The sequence below is a fragment of the Myotis nattereri genome, assembly GCF_964212035.1.
Source record: "Myotis nattereri genome assembly, chromosome: 18".
NCBI classification, from domain to species: domain Eukaryota; kingdom Metazoa; phylum Chordata; class Mammalia; order Chiroptera; family Vespertilionidae; genus Myotis; species Myotis nattereri.
Genome location: NC_138093.1, coordinates 28,601,674 through 28,624,362, shown reverse-complemented (window position 1 = coordinate 28,624,362; position 22,689 = coordinate 28,601,674). Strand labels below are relative to the sequence as shown.

Below are 22,689 nucleotides of genomic sequence, written 5' to 3'. Positions count from 1 at the left end.
ATTAAAATTTGAATTCCAGATAACCTAGTTTTTCCTGAAAAATAATCCTTATCAGCTGTATAAATTTTAAAATGAAAATTGAGAAATTAAGGTTAGAATCGATTAAAATTTTTTAATCAATTAAAATCTGTTTAAAGTTACATCTATCTATAATGTTATCAGTTAGAATTGTCCAGAAGATTTGGTCTTTTTTTTTTTTCTGGTTTTGTTCTGGGGGATTTTTTTTTAAATTTTTTTTTAATTGATTTTTTACAGAGAGGAAGGGAGAGAGATAGAGAGCTAGAAACATCGATGAGAGAGAAACATCGATCAGCTGCCTCTTGCACATCTCCTACTGGGGATGTGCCCACAACCCAGGTACATGCCCTTGACCGGAATCGAACCCGGGACCCTTCAGTCCGCAGGCCAATGCTCTATCCACTGAGCCAAACCGGTTTTGGCAAGATTGGTCTTTTATTTCTGGTATGTACTCACAAACTTCAGTAAGTATCCAGCAGCAGAAATCTGTAAGAAGTAGTTGTCATCCTTGCTGCTGTTGATCAGCAGTGGTTGTGACCTGCTTTTTCTTTTTAAAATTTTTATTGTTGATTGTAGAGAGAGGAGAGAGAAACATAGATTTCTTATTCCACATATTTATGCATTCATTGGTTGATTCCTGTATGTGCCCTGACTAGGGATCGAACCTGCAGCCTTAGCGTATGGGAACAGCGCTCTAACCAACTGAGCTACCCCACCAGGGCCTTTGGTTATGACCTACTTTTAAGGTGCTGATAGGAAAGTGTCATAGTATGTATGTTTAAGGTTACATTTTAAAAGCCTTCCAGTTTTTCCATCACTTCATTGTTGTTTCCATGGAAGCGGAATCACTATCCTCAGCAGGAGTCCATTTCAACTGCTGGCTTCCTGTTCTTGACTCTCTGTTCCTATGGAGACTGCCTAGAAAGCGGCAGAGATACCACAAGTTAAAAAAACACTGGTTTGATCACATAATATGGTGTTAACTCTAGCTTTAATTAGGTGGTCCATTATCTTGGCATTTTTGACTCAAATTATTTTGGGAGACAAGGTGATATCTTTGAATAAAGCAAAATTTGAAGTTTCATTAAAGCTTATTCACACTGAATGAAAACACTAAATTGGCACAGTTTCTATTAGAATTGAACCTTAGAGGAATAAAAAATTCTAAAATAGGGATTTCAATTAGGGCTTAAAAGACATAAGCTGAAATGAGAAGAACCAATGAAAATGGGAATAACAGAGTCCATAAACAGCAAACTCAAAATCAAGGGCTGGTAGTGTGTAGAAATATGGAATGTTTCTTATTTTTGTGGCAAACTTTATTCTCAAAATATGTTATACTTAGGTGATTTTCATAGATTATCTCTATTTTTCAACTGAGAAAAATACAAATCTTGGGTTTAGAAATTAAGTACGTTTTAAGGACAGGCAGGAAGCATACTGATTATTTTAATTGAGGTGTCAGGAGTTGGAGTGTGCCTAGAAAGCAGCAGAGATACCAAAGGTTTAAAATAGATTGTTAATAGATTGTTCCACAGTTAAAAAGCAGTAGAGAATTTTTCCCCTCACCAAAACCAATTATATTTGTAAATTTCTCATGAAGGAGAGAAGAGATGGAATAGTAATGAAAAAGCAGTGAAAGGAAAGTTATTTAGCAAAATTACAGTAACTTTATTGCAGTTTTTCTTTGAGGTCTATGTTCATTCAGGGTTCTTTGGTTTGCATGTGATAAAAATCTATATTTGTACTACCTTATGCAAAGAATGGCAGAAATGTAGATTCAGTTGAAATCAGGGACCCCAGTCACGCTAGGATTTTTTCTTTCTTTCTCTCCTATCTGCTTCTTTCTGTCCAGTTCCTTCTTTCAGATTGGCTTTTGTGAGAAACTATGGCAGAAACATTGGCAGACACTTAGGCTGCTGGCAGTTCCACTCTTATTTCCAGTGTCAATAACAGAGAAGGCCTGATTGGCCCAGTTTGTGTTGGGCCAGTTCCTCTCTCCTCCAGCTGTGGCCAAGAGGGTGGGGTTCTGTGATTGGCTCAGCTTTCAACCCTTGGCTAACTAGTAGTAGAGGGACTGAAATCTGAAACACGATAGCAGTTTTCATTCAAAGCAGTTGTTGGTGAGTAAGCGCCGGTAGTGGGAGGTGGGGAGAGGAGAGGTGGAGCAGTATCAGGGGAGGAGAAAGAGGCATTTCCCAGAAGAAACAGGAGATACTGTTCCAGGCAAAAATAAGAAGAGTTTTTGGGGAAAATGTCTGCTTTACTTTAGTAATTCAATTCACTTTAGTTCAGCAAACCAGTTAACATTATTTTGAAGGATTTAATTCTGAGAGAAAAATGAGGAATGGAAACGTTTACAATTTTGTGCTTCCTATAGTTTTGTCACTGTTGTAATAATACCTTTTATGTGTGTTGTCTCCTTTCATCTCCACAACCATTTGAGGTATATATTTCCATTTTAAGGAATGAGAAGACGTTCAGAGAATGAGATACCTTACCATTGGTCACATGACTGGTGAGAGGCAGAGCCAAAATTCAGATAACCAGGGTTTCTGGAATGCTATCCAGGACACTTCCCACTATATGACACTTGCTTTTTTTATTGACTTCATTCAGATGATGTATTTGGTCTGTTATAAAAACAGTGCCATGTGTTAAGTGCTTTGATAAAAATGAGTCATGAAAAGTATGAAATATTATTTAGGAAAGGAACCTTAGAGATCATAAATAGTACAGTGGTTCTTAAAGTTTTTGACTTTCAGCCATGGAATGTTCACAGTCAAGTACCATATAAAATGAACAAAAGCACAGGATCATCCTGCTTTGGAGAGGGTAGAGCCCGTGGGCTGGACCACCTCTCTTTTGAGGTCTTGACTTCTTGGAGGCCACTTTATTTTATTTTTATTTTTTTTAAAAAATGTTTTATTGATTGTTTACAGAGAGAAAGGGAGTGGGATAGAGAGTTAGAAACATTTATGGGAGAGAAATATCGATCAGCTGCCTCCTGCACACCTCCTACTGGGGATGTGCCCGCAACCAAGGTACATACCCCTGACTGGAATTGAACCCAGGACCTTTCAGTCTGCAGGCCGATGCTCTATCCACTGAGCCAAACTGGTTAGGGCTTGGAGGCCACTTTAAAAACCTTTTGTTTTAGGAAACAGAGAGCCAGACAGGGTAAACAAATGACTTGTCACTTTCAGATAATTATATATTACAGGGATTTAAATCATATTCTTGTTTTCATTTGTAAGGTGAGTGACAATTTGTTGTTAATGAAAAAACCATGAAGCTTATAAAAATCAATTAGAGTGAATTCAGAGTTACCCTAAATAATTGTATTCTTCAATTTGGTGGTACTTTTACAGCATGTCATATCCATATCATAGCTCTTATTAAACATCTGTGGACCTTAATACTATTTGCTGAGTTAGACAACTGTCTGGGTAAGGCTAGTCTTATCTGCAGAGCTTTTTTATGCTACATTTCTCATATCTACTATTATAAAATATGTTGAATTCTCTATATACGTTTTCAATAGGAGAATTTCAGAATTTGGAAAAATAAAATGCATGTAGGTAATATTTAGACCTTGCTCAGGAATATAAAGTACAGCATAGAGAAAGAATATCTATACTAATACAAGCCTATGTGGTCATTACGCCTTCATGCTGTAACAATCCATCACCAGGAGGCTGTGTGCGCAGTGGGCGTGTGTGGGTGGGCGGGGACTTGATGTGTGTATGGCGTGGAGGCAGGTCCTATGACTCCGTGTGGTGACGCCAGGGGGTCACGCGGCTCCACGCAGAGCCGCTGGGGCGGGTCCCGGTGGGTCCATGTGGTGATGCCAGGGGCGGGACCCCTGACTCCGGCCTACCTCTTTGGGACAATCCATTGAGGAGTCCCGGACGGGTGAGTGGGGCCTATCTCTTTGGGGAGATAGATCGTGGGGCTCCTGCACTGTGAGAGGGCACAGGCCAGGCTGAGGAACCCCCCGCCCATCCCTGGGCGCACAAATTTCGTGTACCGGGCCTCTAGTAGTTAAAAAATGTAATAAATATATATGGTGTCAGGTGGCTACTAGACTTATTAGGGGATCATTTCCTGAACTGTATATATGTTTAACTACTATACTAGAAACCTGAAATGAATATAAAATAATATTGAATGCCAACTGTAATTGAAAAGTATTTAGACCTTGCTGATATTAATAACTTTGATTATTCCATTCCAGTTTTGAATTTCTCTTTTCAGTTAGAAATGGGAAGAAGTGGTACAGTGGATAACGGGAAGTCAATCTTCAAATTAGATAAATAAGAGTTTATTTATTTTTCCCCTGACCTGAGTTTTATTTCCTCCTTTTAGGAGAGTCAAGCCCTACCCGGCGAGAAGCTGTGAAGAGAAGAACAGCAGAGTATCTCATGCGAGCAGAGAGTCTCTCTAGCTTTCATAGAAAAGCTCAATTTGATGAAGTAGCTCAGGTATGTCTTACGTTTCATTTGCATTTCCTTTAGCCATTTTTGCTGTCTTTTCTCTCACTTTATTTCTATTTAGAGAGTTTGAGAATTTTGGTCTTTGGAATTTTATCAGTAATTTTAAGTTATTGGTGAAAGAAAAGCATTAAAGCACCAAAAATAGAATAAAATGGGACTTCCTTTCTCCTTCTTTCTTGGTCCTTTTTTCTTATTCTACCCCTAATAATCTAATTTATACTGAATTTTATTTCAATTTTTTAAAGTTAGATTATGATCCTCAAACAATTTCTTTAATGTTTTTATTGCTTCATGCTAAAGCTAACCATTTAAACATAAGTCCTATAAGTAGCTGCTATCGATCACCTAGAATTATAAAGGTATAATTCTGACGGTGATGTTTAGATTATGTAGGAATACCTTTAGTCATGTCTCAAAAGCAGGTGAATGAAACATTAGAAACATTGTGGTTTAATATTATTGTTTTTATATCCTATCTATCTGTTTTGGCACATTTCTGGAAAAAATTGTTATTTCTTTATATTAAACCAACTTTTTAAAAAAATGCAATTTAAGAATCATCTTCTGAGATGGGAGAAAGTATTTATTTTCTCAATTGATCTAAGAGGCAGGCGGGCTTGTTTGGATCTCAGCTCTCCATTTGAAGCCATGAAGAATGGACAAGCTACTTAACCACCTCGTAGCTTCAGTTGCTACATATGAATAATGAGGATCAGATAATTCCTTGCTGGGTTCTTGTTAGGATTAAATGAGTTTGAGAAAATCACTCAAAAAAAATGAACACACACACACACACACACATCAAGTGCCCACCTTGTAAAAAGACCAGCCTATAAGCCAAACTTAAGACTAGATTAATGAGTCTTAACCTTATTTTTCATCTCTCCTTGTATACTGCTTTATAACTCTTCACTGTTGAATTGTATCTTTTTAAAATGAAATATTTATTTAAAGATTACTTTGAATTCAATTCTTACTGTCTATGGGGTTGTCAACCCTCCCAGGTGTGCATTCCTAATGTATACATTCTCAATTCTATTTTTGGGGACATTGATAAAAATGTTAAATAGAATGGGTTCTTATCAACTTACTTGTTTTATTAAATCACCTTGTACATAAATATTCTAAAAGTTCTAGGGAGTCAAAATTATCAGTTCTTTCCATTAACAGTAACTTTGAATAGTCTAACTATACTTATTCAAACTCCCTATTTGTGCATCCCCTGTTATAGTCGCTTATAATCACTTTTGTGAGCAATAATTTATTAGGAAAAGAAACATAAAGCTAATTGTATAGCTTTTGACTTAGAGAAAGGAACCATGAAGTATATCAGTCAGAATTTCCCTTCAAGCATAGCTTTTAATGAAACTAAAGAGGTATAATATAGGAAAGTTGATTTATATTGTTATATATTAATTCACTAGGCATCTGTTAAGACTCTGTGTGGATACAGAAACTAGATATATCCTGGAGTTATAGAAAAGATGATGACAGTCTCTGCTCTTGCAAACCCTGTAGCATAATTGAGGACTCAAAATATGCACCTAATTCAGGAAATAAAAGAGAGAATGGTAAGAGCCCTGCAGAATAATGGGAGTTTGGATCAGAAAGGGTAAAGAGGGGTACCACATTTGATATACTAGGATTTTTTTTAGCTTTTAGGCAAGAAGACTAGAGGAGAGGTTTTCTTGCTAGAGCAAGATGTTTTTCTTTTAGAGTAAGCAATTGCTTTTCATTTTCATTTTGTATTTTATTCTATTAAACCTGGACCTTACTTAGGTCAGGGACATGTTTGATTATTTTCTTATCTAAAATTGAACTTAAATGTCTTCTAGAGGTTTTTTATTAGCTTGGTGAATTCATTATTTGTCTCCATTAACTTTCTTTGGGCGTCAGTTTCAATGAGCACAATCAGAGGACTAGTATAAATGATTTCCTAGGCCCTTTTAACTCTTAAATTCTGTGCAAAGCAGATATTCTCTTTTAAATCCATGTGTAAACATTTCTTTCCAGCCTGATAGATTAAGAAAATAAAGGAATCCTTTCCAGTTTTAAATGTTTTGTTGATTGCTGTTTTCCCCTTTGGTCTAGGACTAGGTCATGACTCATTCCACCTGAGTTTTCTGTGGTAATTTAAGCTTTTTGCTTTATTGAATTTATATATGAGACTCTTTGGTGATAAATACAGAAGCTCTGAATTTCCCCAGTCATTGTTGATAGCATTCTTTTCAAAAAAGGATAGAAAGGAGCAAAAGCACTCTCCTTTTTTTCTTCTTCTTCATTACTAAAAGGCCCCAAGAAAAGTACAGGTTTCAGAATAAAAGGAAATGATCTTCGTTTGAAGTAAAGGTGAAATCTTAACTGAAGAAGACACATATCTTTTTTTAAACTTTAAAAAATTAAATGGTAGATAACTTTGAATGCTTTAAGAATTAATATTAAAAGGGGATTTCCCTGGAAAAGGCTGGATATAGCTTTTTTTTTTTTTTTTTTGCTATATTTAGCTCTAGGAATTTTAAACTCAAGATCAATGAAATTTAGAAAAAATAAATAATCTAAATTTAGGACATCAAAGATGGTGTTTCTAAAGTGTAAGTACATTTTTTTGTTATGCATTTACAAGGTGTGAGTGAAAATATGTAGAATGTATGCCTTTCCTGATTATTTTGTAGATTTTGAATATAATTGCTATAATAATATTAAAAATAGTTTTCTGTTGTGCATTTTGTTTGCTGGTATTATTGGTATGTCTCAATTCTTTAGAAAAAAGTATTTTAAAATGAGTTTGTATCACCCTTAGTTAAACATGGGAAAGCAGAGCAGGGGCATTCCAGATCAGGAATAGGACTGCAATTAAAAGCTCTGGTATAGTTACACAATGAAATACTATATAGCCATAAAAAAGAAGGAGATCTTCCCTTTGAGACAGCATGGAGGGACCTGGAGAGTATTATGCTAAGCAGAATAAGCCAGTCAGAGAAAGACAAGTATCACATGATCTCACTTATATGTGGAATCTAATGAACAAAATAAACTGAGAACAAAATAGATCCAGAGACATAGAAGCATGGAACAGACTGACCAATCTCAGAGTGAAGGGGGGTGGATGGGTGGTTAGAGATTAACTAAAGAACTTAGATCAGCGGTTCTCAACCTGTGGGTCGCGACCCTTTGGGGGTCGAACGACCCTTTCACAGGGGTCACTTAAATACATCCTGCATATCAGATATTTACATTACGATTCATAACAGTAGCAAAATTATAGTTATGAAGTAGCAACGAAAATAATTTTATGGTTGGGGGGTCACCACAACATGAAGAACTGTATTAAAGGGTCACGGCATTAGGAAGACCACTGACCTAGATGTATATATGCACAACCCATAGACACAGAAAATAGTGCAGTAGGGTTGGCAGTGGGTGGGTGCGACATCTGTAATACTTTCTACAATAAAGATAAAATTTTTAAAAAAAATATATTTTATTGATTTTTTACAGAGAGGAAGGGAGAGAGATAGAGAGTTAGAAACATCGATGAGAGAGAAACATTGATCAGCTGCCTCCTGCACATCTCCTACTGGGGATATGCCCGCAACCCAGGTACATGCCCTTGACCGGAATCGAACCTGGGACCCTTCAGTCCGCAGGCTGACGCTCTATCCACTGAGCCAAACCGGTTTCGGCAATAAAGATAAATTTTTTAAAAAAATAAAAAGGTGCTTGAAATGTGATTTAAGAGAGTCTTAGGAGGCTGGGTATTGAGGGTTAATAGGTTCCTAATGAAGGTCTTGGCAAAGCCAAAAATCTACAGGTGAAGCCAAGTTCAGAAAGTATGTAGTACTTTGTAGTTAGCTATCAGGGTTCGGAGTGTGGGTTCTGGGTAAATTCTTTGCAGTGTTTTCCTTTTGCCCTTGATTATTTATTTGCTCCCAAGTAATGGTGATTTATTCACAGGTTATTTAAGGAGGAGTAGCTAATCCTACTTCAAACATGGTGCTGGACCTGTAGCATCACATCACCTGGGACCTTGTTGGAAATGCAGAATCTTAGGCTCCCCCAGCCTAAGTGAATCAGAATCTCCATTTTAACATGGTCCTCAGGCGATGTGCATACAGGTTAAAGTTTGAGAAGCATAATACTAGCAAATTGGTAAGAATAGATACAGATCACATTGAGAACAGGGAATAATATCAAGTGAAAAAGATGATGGGTAGGATAAATAGCAACTTAAAAAAACCCATGAAACAAAAAGAAAGGTAAGCTTCAGTTAGCCATTTAGAGAATGTAGAACAGGAACAGTAAGTAGGTTTTACTAGTATGCTAACTCTAATCCACGGTGGTGGCTGCCCAGGAGCACTGTATGTATTGAGACTGAGTGTGGATTAACAGCGATGTCTGCCATGGGCTTGAGCACTTGCTGTATTTGGTTTTGAAGACTGTCGGGTCATCAATATTCTTGCCTTTCTCTGCCCCACTCCTTGACCTCTGTATTTAGTTTTGGTGTGGATGAATACAACTACTACTTGCTTCTATAGGCATCTTCTGCTATAGTAACTAATACATAAAACTGAAAATTCTACTTTTATTTATTTATTTATTTATTTATTTATTTTTAAATATATTTTATTGATTTTTTACAGAGAGGAAGGGAGAGAGATAGAGAGTCAGAAACATCGATGAGAGAGAAACATCGACCAGCCGCCTCCTGCACATCCCCCACCGGGGATGTGCCCGCAACCCAGGTACATGCCCTTGACCGGAATCGAACCCGGGACCCTTCAGTCCGCAGGCCGATGCTCTATCCACTGAGCCAAACCGGTTTTGGCTACTTTTATTTATTAAGGAAATCAGCCATGCTGCCTAGAAATGCATTGATTTCTCCCCACCCCCTTAGCTTTGGCTGCAGTTTCCCCAATGTCATGCATTGTTTTATAAGTAAGATTTAAACCCCTCTTATCTGTTACCTAGTTTTGTCATTTTGGACAAATTGCTTCACCTTGCTGCTTCCCATATTAAAAAAAAGAGAATATTGGACTTGATCTCTGTTCTTAAAATTCTATGGATTTATGTTTCATTTTGCCATCTGAAAAAAGGAATGGATCCATAGGGATTCTACCCAATTTAAACACTGCATATAAAAAATATAGGATTTTTTATTGATGATTTTATTTCATGATCTTTCTTTGTTCATTTCTTTGATCTTAAAGTTTTATAGATGGTTAAAGTAGAAAGAGAACTTTAATGATCACTTTATCTTTGGTCTTCCGCCATTACAATTTCACCATTCCTGTCTTTGCAGAAGTAACCTTATTAAATCACTATTTTTATTGAGTTGTTTCTCATACAAAAACTTGTTTTTAGACTCTGGAGAATATAGTTTTGACTTTTCTTCCTGGCATTCAAGGCCTGTGAAAACTGACTGACCCGATCCTACTGTGTAATTTTATTTTCCTCTGTTCTACAATTTGACCACCCCCCACCCCCCCACCAGGCCAGTTTCCTTCCAATCCTATATGTAATACCCTTTTCCTAACCTAATTTCTACATAGCATTTAAAATCACCTTTAGTTCTGCTTCTTTCTGTGACCAGTTTATCATACACTAATAGTGCCTGTCTCTATTGTCTTGTATTTTACAAAAAGGTTTTATTGTTATTTAACTTTTCATGTATTTGGCTTATCTCCTCAAGTAAACTGTAAATTCTTGAAGCTAGCGACTGTGCCTTTTGATGATTTAGATCCTTTTTAGTTATCATGTTCCTATTGCACACCAGTGATTATTTATTGGAAGGTGCAGGAGAGTTTTTGTAGTTTTCTATCTTTGCTGTTGAGATTGCTAAAGTGAATCAATAATTTTCTTTTGGAAACTGATAGATCCGGTGACACCAATGAACAAGAAGGTACAAGTAGCTCTGGCCGGGTCACTCAATTGGTTAGAGTGTTGTCCCGATACACCAAGTTAGGGCACATACAAGAATCAACCAATGAATGCATAAATAAGTGGAAAAACAAATCAATGTTTCTCTCTCTCCCCCTTTCTCTCTTCCTCTCTCTCTAAAATCAATAAGTAAAAATTAAAAAGAAAGAAGAGCCGAAACCGGTTTGTCTCAGTGGATAGAGCGTCGGCCTGCGGACTGAAGGGTTCTGGGTTCGATTCCGGTCAGGGGCATGTACCTGGGTTGCGGGCACATCCCCAGTAGGGGATGTGCAGGAGGCAGCTGATCGATGTTTCTCTCTCATCGATGTTTCTGACTCTCTATCTCTCTCCCTTCCTCTCTGTAAAAACTCAATAAAATATATTTTTAAAAAAATTATTACTTATTCTTTTTCCCCCCTATACATTTTCCTTAACAATTCTTTTACCAAAACTACAGCACTTTTAATTTTTTCTCCCTCCTTCCCTCCCTCTCTCCCTCCCTCCCTCCCTTCCTCTCTTTCTCTTTCTCTCTCTCCCTCCCTCCCCCCTCCCTCCCTCCTCCTCTCCCTGCCTCCCCCTCTCCCTCCCTCCATCCTTTCTTTACCCAAGGATATGTTTATTGATTTCAGAGTGGGGGGGTGGGGAGTGGAAAGGGAGAGAGAAACATCATCCATGTGAGGGAGAAACATCAATTGGTTGCCTCCCTCATGCACCTCTACCGAGGATCGAACCTGCAACCTTAGGTGTGTGCCCTGACCAGGAATTGAACTGGCTACCTTTTGGTGTACTGGGATGATGTTCCAACTAACTGAGCTACCCGGCCAGGGCCTTATTCTTTCTTGATAATGGAGGGGGAAATGAATTTTTAATTGTTAGACTATGTTGTGTGGTAGGAAGACTGCGAAGTATAGAGTTGAGGGCTAGACTAGGATCTTCCACTGTTCTTTCTGACCATAAACACTCAACCAGTCTGAGCTCCCCTTTATTTATCTGTAAAATGAGGATTTAGTAACTTCTTGTAAGTACTCCATTCAGGGCAGGGTGAGGGATAATGATGTAAATTAAGATAGAAGAACTATTTCTGTTATATGTCTATTAAAGTACCCTGCTAAATATTTTTGTATCCTTAAAAATTCATCTTGGATTTTAAACTTCTTGGGGGGCAGAGATGTATCTGTTTTTTTTTGTTGTTGTTGTTTTTTTGTTTTGTTTTTTAATGTCCTCTAGCTCAGTACCTTTTAGCATATTAAATAAGTATTTTTGAAATGTATCTTAGAAGTATAAATTAAATCAATTTTAAACAATTATCCAGTACAATTGCTGTTATTACCAACATTCTCAAGTTAGGTGTTTTTAAAAAGTTGTCTTTTTAAAAATTTTTAATGTTTTTTTAATTTTATATATTTTATTGATTTTCTACAGAGAGGAAGGGAGAGGGATAGAGAGTCAGAAACATCGATGAGAGAGAAACATCGACCAGCCGCCTCCTGCACACCTCCCACTGGGGATGTGCCCGCAACCAAGGCACATGCCCCTGACCGGAATCGAACCTAGGACCCTTCAGTCTGCAGGCCGACGCTCCATCCACTGAGCCAAACCGGTTACGGCTAAATGTTTCTTTATTGATTTTAGAAAGAGAGGAAAGGAGAGGGAGAGATAGATGTAAACATTGATGAGAAAGACACATCAATCAGCTGCCTCCTGTACGCCCCCTACTGGGGATAGAGCCTGTAACCCAGGCAGGTGCCCTGACCAGGAATTTAACCAGTGACTTCTTGGTGCATGTCTCTTTTTTTTAAATCCAACATTACTTCTTCAGGCATATTCAAATTAGTATTTGCTTGCTGAGCCTAAAAACAAACAAAAAGGAGAGCAGCCCAGCCAGCATGGCTCAGTGGTTGAGTGTTGACCTATGAACCAGGAGGGCAGGGTTTGATTCCTGGTCACGGCACATGCTCTGGTTGCGGGTTCGATCCCTAGGGTGGGGTGTGCAGGAGGCATCCTATCAGGGATTCTCTCTCATCTTTGATGTTTCTCTCTCTCTCTCTCCCTCTCCTATCCTCTCTGAAATCAATAAAAATAAAATATATTTTAAAAAGAACACAAAAAAGAAAACAAACAAAAAAAACGGAGAGTGATTATAATTGCTGCTTTTAGAAAATTTGACAAGTACATTTTCTATTTGTAAATGACACCTAATTTATCTATGCAATCTCCTCTCTCTCGTTTTGCTCCTCTCTTCCTCCTTCCTCTCTATTCTGTTCTTCCTCTCTCCTTTCAGCTAACATGCCAGGCATTGTGAATACAAAGGTGAATAAGGCGTATTTCCTCTTCTCAAGGAGCTTCCTGTCTGGTGATGTTGGTCAGTACGAGGACTTGAAGTACCAAGAATGATGTCTCAGTAACACTTAATCTTGACAATGATTAACCAGGATATTTATCTTCCACTCATGGGGGAAACATGTTTCCTATATAGCCTAATAGATTTTTGACAACAAAAAGGCCTGCTCTGAGGATATAATAAAGCAAAACTTTGTGTCTCCTGTCATTCTTTGCAGCATCACCATTTTAATATAAGGATTAATATAGCATTGCTTTCTGGTTATTGATAGATCCTCCCTTCCCCCAACTGGTGGGCGGGGTATGACGTAACCTGCAGCCCAGAAATATCTGAGTGACTAACCAGGTACCTTATATGGACAATACATTGGACCACCAATCCACACCTGCCACATACCCTAAGTCCTTGTCCTCTATGGACAATACCAGGGGTGGGGAAACTTTTTGACTCGGCCACAATGGGTTGTTTACATCTATCTCTCCCTCTCCCTTCCTCTCTTTCTAAAATCAATAAAAAAAATTAAAAAATTTTTAAAAAGCCAACTTTTTAAAAACACCTAACTTGAGAATGTTGGTAATAATAGCAATTGTACTGGATAATTGTTTAAAATTGATTTAATTTATACTTCTAAGATACATTTCAACCCATTTTTTTCCGGGGGGCCGGAACAAAAGCATGGATGGAGTGTTTGTGTGAACTAATATAAATTCAAAGTAAACATCATTACATAAAAGGGTACGGTCTTTTTTTTTTTAGTTTTATTCATTTCAAACGGGCCGGATCCGGCCCGTGGGCCGTAGTTTGCCCGCAGCTGGACAATACAGTAAGCCAACAATCAGTGTGCGCTGAGTACACTAAGCCCCCCACCCCTTCCCATTCCGCCCCTCAAAAGGCGTGCCCACCCCTGCATGTGTTGCTGTTCTCCCCTTGTGAGGCAGCCTGGCAGGTGCTTCTCCTCTAATAAAGCCTGTAATCCTGGTTTTAGGCCTCTGTCTGATCTTTCCGTTATAAATGCAAAATGGAAGTGTCTTTGGAGTTTATCTAGTCTAATGTCTTACTTTACTGGTAGGGAAAAACTAAGGTCAATGGTTGGGAAGTTAGGGTTATTCTTTTATTGTACGTAGTACTGATACATGCTTTTCTCTGTTCACTGACCTTTTGGACTTTTTTGTAGCTAACAGATTAAGTTTTTCACATCACATATTTTCATATATTTAAAAAAAATTTTCTTTCTCCTGTAAATCATTTCTTTTTTTTAGCTTAAACAAGGTTATTTCTAACAATTATTGCTTATATGATGGAGTTTTTAAATTTTTCATTATTATTGGCAATTCTTCTGGAATCTGCCAATCTCTCTTAAAATACATACCATGTATTTATAACATAACACTAATGGAGTGTAGTTTCATGAAGAGAGAGATGACTTGTGTGCCCTCACTCCCCAAGTTTATCTATTTTTCCATTGTTTTTAGTTCTCTATTCTAAATTACTCTTGAGCAGTCTGGGGTAAATATAAGGCTGAGATTAAATGTTGACTCAGTTATCCAGTTGTTATAAAGTTTCATTATAGTTGTACAGTTTTGAACTGAATTACTGTGCGAGGAACTATCAACTCATTAATTTTTCTTTTTAAAATGTTATCATGATTTATTTACATGCAACTTTTTTCTTGCTTTTTCTTTTTGATTTTCTTTATTTTTGATTTTATTATTTTTTTTATTTTACATTACAGACAAACAGAAACTTCTTTCATCTTTTCATTCTCTGATTTATGATAAATTTAGTTTCCTTTGGCCTGGCATTTGCTTCAGCAGGCAGTCTTTCTTCAAGTACCTCCCTGATTGATGTGTAATCTTTGATATCTTCCATTAGCCTCCAGGATCACTAAGTTCAAGGCCCCCTTGGAACCTAAGGAGCCCTGCCGAGGAGCTGAAGGCCTTCAGAGTCCTTGGGGTGATTGACAAGGTAATTCTTCAGTGCCTCTTCAAGAGTTCAGTCATAAATCGACTGCATGCTGACATTATGTCTTTGAAGCTTTGGATCTTAAGGATATGAAACAAAAGGAGAAAATGACTCAAATGCATCTGCACTTTAAAATAACAAAAGCAGAAGAGAAAAAGCTTTTATCTAAGCAATTCATGTAAGGTCATGCAAAATATATGGGAGCTAAAGGAGAAGGTGCATATTTGTTGGCATTCAGTGCAGTAGGGGTTTGGTTTTTTAAACCTGTTATAGCAGGATAAAGTTACACTTTGATAGTTACAAAATCTTGGGAGTCAGTAGTTATTCACATTAACTGGTGTAGTCAATACAATTAGTCAAAAAGGAAAATGGCATTCTCCTAATTACTATTTATTGAGCACCTACTATGTGTCAGACCGCATCTTAGGCATTTTATATAAAACAAATTACTTAATCATTTTCACAACTCTGTTATTTGCATCTTGGTGAGAAAATGATGTTTAAAAGAGGTTAAGTAACTTGCCCAAAGATCACATAGCTAATTTAGGGTAATGCAGAATTCAAATCTAGATCTTTGTGAGTTAAAAAGCTGTGCTTTTTTCTAATACACTTAACCCCCTTCTACACACACACACACACACACACACACACTTTTATATTTGGAACAAAAATACTAAGATAACAGATATCTGCTACTGAGTTTCCCCAATTTGGTATCATCTCAGATATGCCAAACATGTCCAGTACTGGGCCTCTTAGAAATTTAAAACTGTAATTTAAAAACTATACATAATAAGCAGTGTTTTAAATATATTTAATTAACCATTACTTTTACCTTTCAAAGTCAAAGAAAATGTCTTAGTTAATGTTAAGGTGTACATTAATTTAAATCTTTTTCACATTAACCATCTTTTATGAAGCATCTTAGTGATAATTTGTAACTTACTGAGTACTTCTTGTCTTCTAAAGTATGCATGTGATTCCATGCTAAAACCGAGCAATATGCAGTATATCGCAGGTAATTTAGACAGTAATTTATAGCTTGAGGTATTCCAAAAGGAACATTAGGTTGGATATTACATGAAGCTCTCAGTGTCTTATTAAATTCTTACAAGCATCATTTTTCTCAAATTCATATGACTGAATTTTGAACTTAAAGAATTCTAAGCAGTAAGATTTTAGAGGCTGAAATGATGCCTTAACCATGTTTTCCCTGGCTTTTCAGAACATTCAGTTTGAGAGTACAGAGAGGCAAAATAGGAATTGAGTAGTTTCCTGGTTCTTGGATTTCTGTTCATGGAAATAAACTTTTTTGATGTACAGTGTCTGCTCCCTCTTAGACTTGTTTATTTTGACAAAGTGTGTCCTTTCATTGCTATGCTCTAATTATGAGTAAGTCACCTGATTTATTCAATTTAGAACTTTTGACAATGGAGGAATTCCTAAGTCTTTGCTGAGGCATAATTTGTTACTGCCTTTACTCTGTTAACCTGTGTTTGGTGTTTAGAAGGTGACATTTAACTTTCTTAAGTAGAGATAAGGAAGTATGTATGGGAATTAAATAAGCTTTTTATTATTACTTTAAATTTTTATTTATTGATTTTAGAGAAAGAGAGGGAGAAGGAGGAAGGGAGAGAGGGAGACAGATTGAGACAGAGATAGACTGAGAGAGAGACACACAGAGAGACAAAGACATTGATTTTGTTGTTCCACTTATTTGTGAATTCATTGGTTGATTCTGGGAGTCATACCTGCAGTCTTGGTGTATCAGGATGGCTCTCTAACCAACTGAGTACCCGGCCAGGGCTGGGAATTAAATAAGTTTTGCAAGTAATCTTTTAAAATGTGTAACATAGTCTCTACTTTGCAAGAGCATCAATAGGTAAACTTTAAACAATTTGAATTTTTAAAAAATATAAATTCCTATCAATTGTACTGAGAAATACCTAAAATTTGGATTTTACAAACTTGAAGTTTGGAAGAGAAGTATTGAATAAATTCAAACGGCTAAAAAATACATAGGATATGGTAATCTAGTCCGTACAGAACATAGTTTCTCTGATTCTGTTTCATTATAGTATTTGTTCATGAGTTATTTTGAGTGTTATTGTCTATTAACTTAGGAAAATAAAATTTCCCTAGGGTAGGAGTTTATAAACTTTTATATAGAAAGTAGATAAAACAGATTACTGTATAGACCTTAAGTTCTTGAGAACAAGATTTTGTCTTTCTTGTTCACATCCGTATTCTCAACACTTACAAGCATGCCTGGCACATCATGGACACTCAAAAAATACTTAATGAATTGAAACTGAAAATAACTTTAGGTACTATATTATCTATAGAGTGATACCTACTGGTATAATATGAGACTGCTATCTAGTACCACTGTTCAAGACACTCAGATGTCTTTACTCAGATGTATAGTAATTCCAAAGCTGCATCTTGGTCTAGTATTCAAAGGTAAATAAGTGACTTTCTGTCCTTTAATTGGGATTAACATATATATGCAACAAGAAATTTAAGCAGAGGGCTCTTGGATTATAAATAAACTGGTGTGCATTCAGAAGCAAGAATGATAAGGCTGGTGAAGGCCCTCCAAATCATATATACAGAACAGCTGAAATATGAGTAATGGTTAACTGATAAAAACATGCATGATGTTTATATTTTTGAGGGCTCTCCAGTATAGAGGGACTGTATAATGTTTTGTTCAAATCTGTGGGTGAAAAGGGATATTCATTATGCCAGAATAACATCTTGGACATACTAGAATGTCTGGTTTTCCTGGGAGAAAGATAGTAAGGGATGAGACTTCAACTAGAACTAAATGAGTATAAGTTGGCAAAATTTTGGCCAATGATTAGAGATACCTTTCAAGAATTAGGTTTGACCAAAGGCAGACTGGATTCCTTCATATCTTGTTTCATGTCATTATAGATATTCAAGTAAAGGCTGAAGGATCATTGGTGGGGATATTGTAGAAGGAATTCAAGCGTTGAATGGATTTTTTTTTAATTTAGAGAGGAAGTGTGGAGGTGTGTGAAGAGGGGGCAGAGAGAGAGAGAGAGAGAGAGAGAGAGAGAGAGAGAGAGGAGACAGAGAAGAAAAGAAAGGAAAAAAGAAAGAGAAAGAGAAACATCAGTTTGTTGTTCCACTTATGCATTCATTGCTTGATTCTTGTATTCAGTGTCCTGATCCGGGATCAAACCCAAAACCTTGGTGTATCAGGTAATGCTCTAACCAACTGAGCTACCAAGCCAGTGCCTGGATTTTTACATTACATAACTTATAAAGATTTATTTTAGTCCTCCGGTTTCTTTACACATAATCTTCATGTGGTAATAGCAGGGGAAAATAGAAATTAGTGGAAACACCATACTCGGGTGAGAAGGATGGGTGGATTCCTGTGGTTTATATAAGTTTGTGCATGTGTGGGTGCACAAACTTTTGTGTTTGTGTGTGATAGGTATGAATATGTAGGGTGTGTATATATTTCTGTGTATAAGGATTATTTATATGTAGGTAATTTGTAGTTGAGTTAGGAATCCAGATTGGTAGTTTAACTGGTGGTAAGATGTCCAAGTGATGGGAGAATTTCTAAGAGAGTTCACTGTTGTATAACTTATCAGAATGATGTCAGGAGAGAACAGCTAAAATAAAAAAATTAAATAAGATCACGAGTCTCATAATGGTGCATGGATTCGTGCACATTAAAAGGAAATTTATTAGCCCTAGCTGGTTTGGCTCGATGGATAGAGTGTCAGCCTGCAGACTGAAGGGTCCCAGGTTCGATTCTGGTCAAGAGCACATATCTGGGTTGTGGGCTCGATCCCCAGTGGGTGGTATGCAGGAGGCAGCCAATCAGTGATTCTCTCTCATCGTTGATGTTTCTAACTCTCTCTCCCTCTTCCTTCCTCTCTAAAATCAATAAAAATATATTTTTTAAAAAGAAATTTATTAGAAGAAATACTTTAATATTGCTATTCGCCCTTTTTCTATAATAGAAGTGTCAACCAAATTCACCATCAACAATGACAGATCCAAACACATGCGTGCGATTGGCGCCAGTGAGAGCGTTATATGTATCGCGCATGTGCGAGTCAACTTAGTCTTTTATATGTATAGAATAAACTTGCTTAATTAGACCAGCTTTCTGGCTTAGCTAAACTTTTTCCAGCCCAGTGAAGCACCCCAACTTCTCTTTCAGGTAATTGTCAGCAACACAGCAGTAAATATCAACACGAAGCAGATTATTATTATAGATCACGCAGGGAGAACAAAGGGTAAAATATTTAACTGCAGCAGTGTTTGACTATATTCTGCACAGTGAGAAAACCTGAAGTCATTTTCAACGTCCACCATTTCTTAGTTCTTTTCAGTTGGGTCAAGTTTCTAAGCTTTCTAAATCTCTATTTTCTGGCTAATGAAAACAGAATAGAATTCCACTGAGTCTCCTCTCTACATACTCCAGGACTTCTGTGAGGATCAAAAGAGAGGCACGGGAAAACGCTTTACAAACATTTGGTTAAAGTGTACAATGTTTGCACCTGGCTATAAAGCAAATCATGTTCCTAGGCTAAAGAAACTCCAAGGAGGCTAGTCTCTAGAGAGAGGAAGCCGGGTGTTGCTATGTGACATCATTACCTGGTGCCCACAGCCACCATTTCCGGGCTGGGCTGGGCTGTGGGCCGCATTTTGCACCATGGGGTCTTGGCAGCGTTGGCTGTGATTTGGTGGGGTGTCGCTCTGGGATGGTGGCGGGGCCTGTGCCCCACTTGGGGGAAGCCGAGTGTTGCTTTGTTGGTACCAGGTCTGTGGTGCCATTTCTTTGTAAATGGCCAGTGCGCATCACGGCAGCTCCTGCGTTAAGCATCTGCCCTCTGGTGGTCAGTGCACATCATAGAGACTGTTTGGACAGTTGGAGGGACACTTAGCATATTAGCCTTTTATATATATATATATATAAATATGTATATAAATATGTATATATATAAAAATATGTATATATTTTTATATATATATAAAATTTTTATATATATTTTATAAATTTACATATATATATTTTTCAAAATGTCCAAGTTTCTATAGAAAATTATTGAGAAAAGATAATCCACTGATACCAACAGTGAGATGACAGAGATGTTAGTTATCTCACAGGATTTACAGCAGCCATCATAAAAATACTTCAGAGAGCAATTGCAGACACACATAACAAAATAGAAAGTCTCAGCAAAGAAACAGAAGGTGTAAAGAAAAACCAAATGAAGATTTTAGAACCAAAAAATACAATAAGAGGGGGGAAAAAAACTCTCAATGGGCTCAATAGCAGAATGGATAGGACAGAGAGACAACAGTGCATTTGAATATAGAACAATAGAAACTACCCAATCTGAATAGAGAAATAGACTGGGGGGGGGGGGGGAGGGAAATGAACAGAGACACAGGAACCTATGAGGCTAAAATCAACAGTTCTAACACTCATGTCATTGGGGTTGCAGATAAAGAGGGGGGACCTAACAAGTATTTGAAGAAATATGGCGAGACATAATCCTACAGATTCAAGAAGTGAATCTCAAACAGGATAATACAAACAAAATCCATGGCAAGGCACACATCATAGTCCAACTTCTAAAAAGTGAAGACCAGAAAATTTGAAAGCAGCAAAAGAGAAGCACTTACAGAGGAAAAATAGTTTGAATGACAGTGGATTTCTCATTAGAAGCCATAAATGCCATAAGGATGGCACACCATTTTTTAAGTGCTGAAAACAATGGCACTGTAAAGATCCTTAACTATCCCCTCCTGGGGATCTAGTGCCAGCAGCATTTTGGGAGCTCACAGGGAGAAGGGGGATGTCCTCACCAATTCGGCCTGCAGGTTTTCATACAATGCTCCTGTTTTCAGTACAAACAGTTCCACCTTCAGCTGTCCGGTTTCTGATTCCCTGTCTCTAGTCTTCTGCTGGGGAGGAGAGGGCAGCTGCCCGGCTGCCTGTGCAGTGGCCTAGAGTGTAGACTTTTCCCCAGTCCTGCTTTCAGGAGATACCTGGTACCCCTCATTTCTGGAATTCTGCAGGAAGAATTGGCTTGCCTTTTGTTGTTGTTTTCACCTGTAGACATTTGGCATCTGTTTTCTGTTTACTAAAATTTTGCCCTCTTTTTACATCTCTCTTGTTTATAGTCACTCTACATCTTTTAAAATCTGTTTATTGTTATTCAGTGGGGTTTCTATGGGAGGTTGTGATCTATATTTAAGAGAATGTTAAATTTAACACATTATGTAGTCCTCTCAGCTTCATGGCATCCATAATTTTGATCACATGTCTTTGTTGATCTTTTTCAAGTTGTTAATTTTTTAAAATCAAATAGTACAAAGAGTCCTGTAGGTAATTTATAGCCAGAATAATTATTTCAAGTTGACCCACCACCCTCTGGGTATTGCTAGTTACATCGAACCCATCTTTCCTTCAGCTGGGTTTCAAATTAAAATGTAGGCATCCCAAACTCTTTCTAAGGTAAAGATGTACACTATTTTCTTATTCCCCTTTAAAGATGTACTATTGTTTTCCTCTAGTCTTATTTTTCTCCAGTTCACCATCAACACTGCTAGAGGATAATTTATAACAATTAACTTAAAGTGGTCTCTCTAAAACTAATAACCCTTTTGCTTACAATTCTTAATACCGTCACATAGTTTTTAGGGTAGAGTTTAAGCTTTTTAGCTAAGCCTATCGAGACCTTTGATTCTCAGTGTGTTTCTTCCTCCCCTTTTCCCAGACACCACAGCGTGCTCTCTGGCCACAGTCCTGTTGAACCCATCAGGTATGCAAGGCATCATGTTTAACACATGATGTCCCCCTCTGCCTGGAGTGACTTTTCCTTCTCTTCCTCACTTAATTTCTTCTCATTCTTAATTGTTGGCTTCTCTTGGAAGCCTTCTTTGTTTTCTGATTTAAGTATCTCTTGCTGTGTTCTTTTTTTGTTGTTAATCCTCACCCGAAGATATTTTTCCATTGATTTTTAGGGAGAGTTGGAAGAGAGAGGGAGGGAAAGACAGAGAAACATCGATGTGAGAAAAATACATCTACTGGTTGCCTCCTGCACACGCCCTGACCAGAGCCTGAGCCAGGGAGGATCCTGCAACCAAGGTACATGCCCTTGATCAGAATCAAACCCTTTGGTCTGCAGGCCGTTGCTCTATCCACTGGGCCAAACTGGCTAGGGCTTTTGCTGTGTTCTTTTAATACCTTGAACTTATGTGTGATAGCATTCATCCATATTGTATGGAATTTTTTTCAGTTGCAATGTATTTTGTATTTGTGTATAGTAGTTTTTGACATTTCTATGCCTCCTACAGCAAGCCTTCATATCCCTCAAGTGATCAAGCATTTTTCTTCTTCTTGTTAAAAAATGAACATTTTTATTTTGGCACTGTATTTACAGACATCTGTTAGACAGAATAGATAGTCTAAATCCTGTGCTCAAGATACATGTTTTTGGAGAATACGTCTCAATAACATATCAAACAGCAGCTTAGTGACTACATCTTATTTAATTTTGGATTCTTGGCATTAACATAGAGATTTTTAAATAGCAGATACTCAGTGTACAAGTTTTGAAACCATTTATTCTAATTTGCCTGCCTCCTCACCATTTCTCTGCATGTCTTTTCCATGTCTGTTTTTTCATTCATTCATTCAGCAAATATTTATTGAACTTCTGTGTGTTGGGTATTAGCCACTGGAGGTATAATGGTGAATAAAAAACACACCTAATCTCTACCCTCTCAGAGTTTATAATTGAGTGGGAAATAGAAATGAACTGACAGTTACAATACAGCGTGAAAGTGCTTTGGGTGAAGGGAAAGTGTACACTAGGGTATTGTGGGAACATACAGGAGGGGCACCTAGCTCGGGCTCTCCAGAGGCTTCCTAGAATAAGCAAAGCAAAGAAA

General features: G+C 37.4%; 1 protein-coding gene across 1 annotated transcript in view; it reads left to right on the top strand.

The window, feature by feature from the left end:
* Positions 1-22,689, top strand: part of RPS6KC1 (ribosomal protein S6 kinase C1) — a 134,571-nt gene that overhangs the window by 60,758 nt on the left and 51,124 nt on the right. The window contains exons 7-8 of the mRNA XM_081112762.1: positions 4,387-4,502; positions 14,644-14,736. Coding sequence (XP_080968888.1) covers positions 4,387-4,502; positions 14,644-14,736 — 209 coding nt within the window. The remainder of the gene's footprint in view (positions 1-4,386; positions 4,503-14,643; positions 14,737-22,689) is intronic.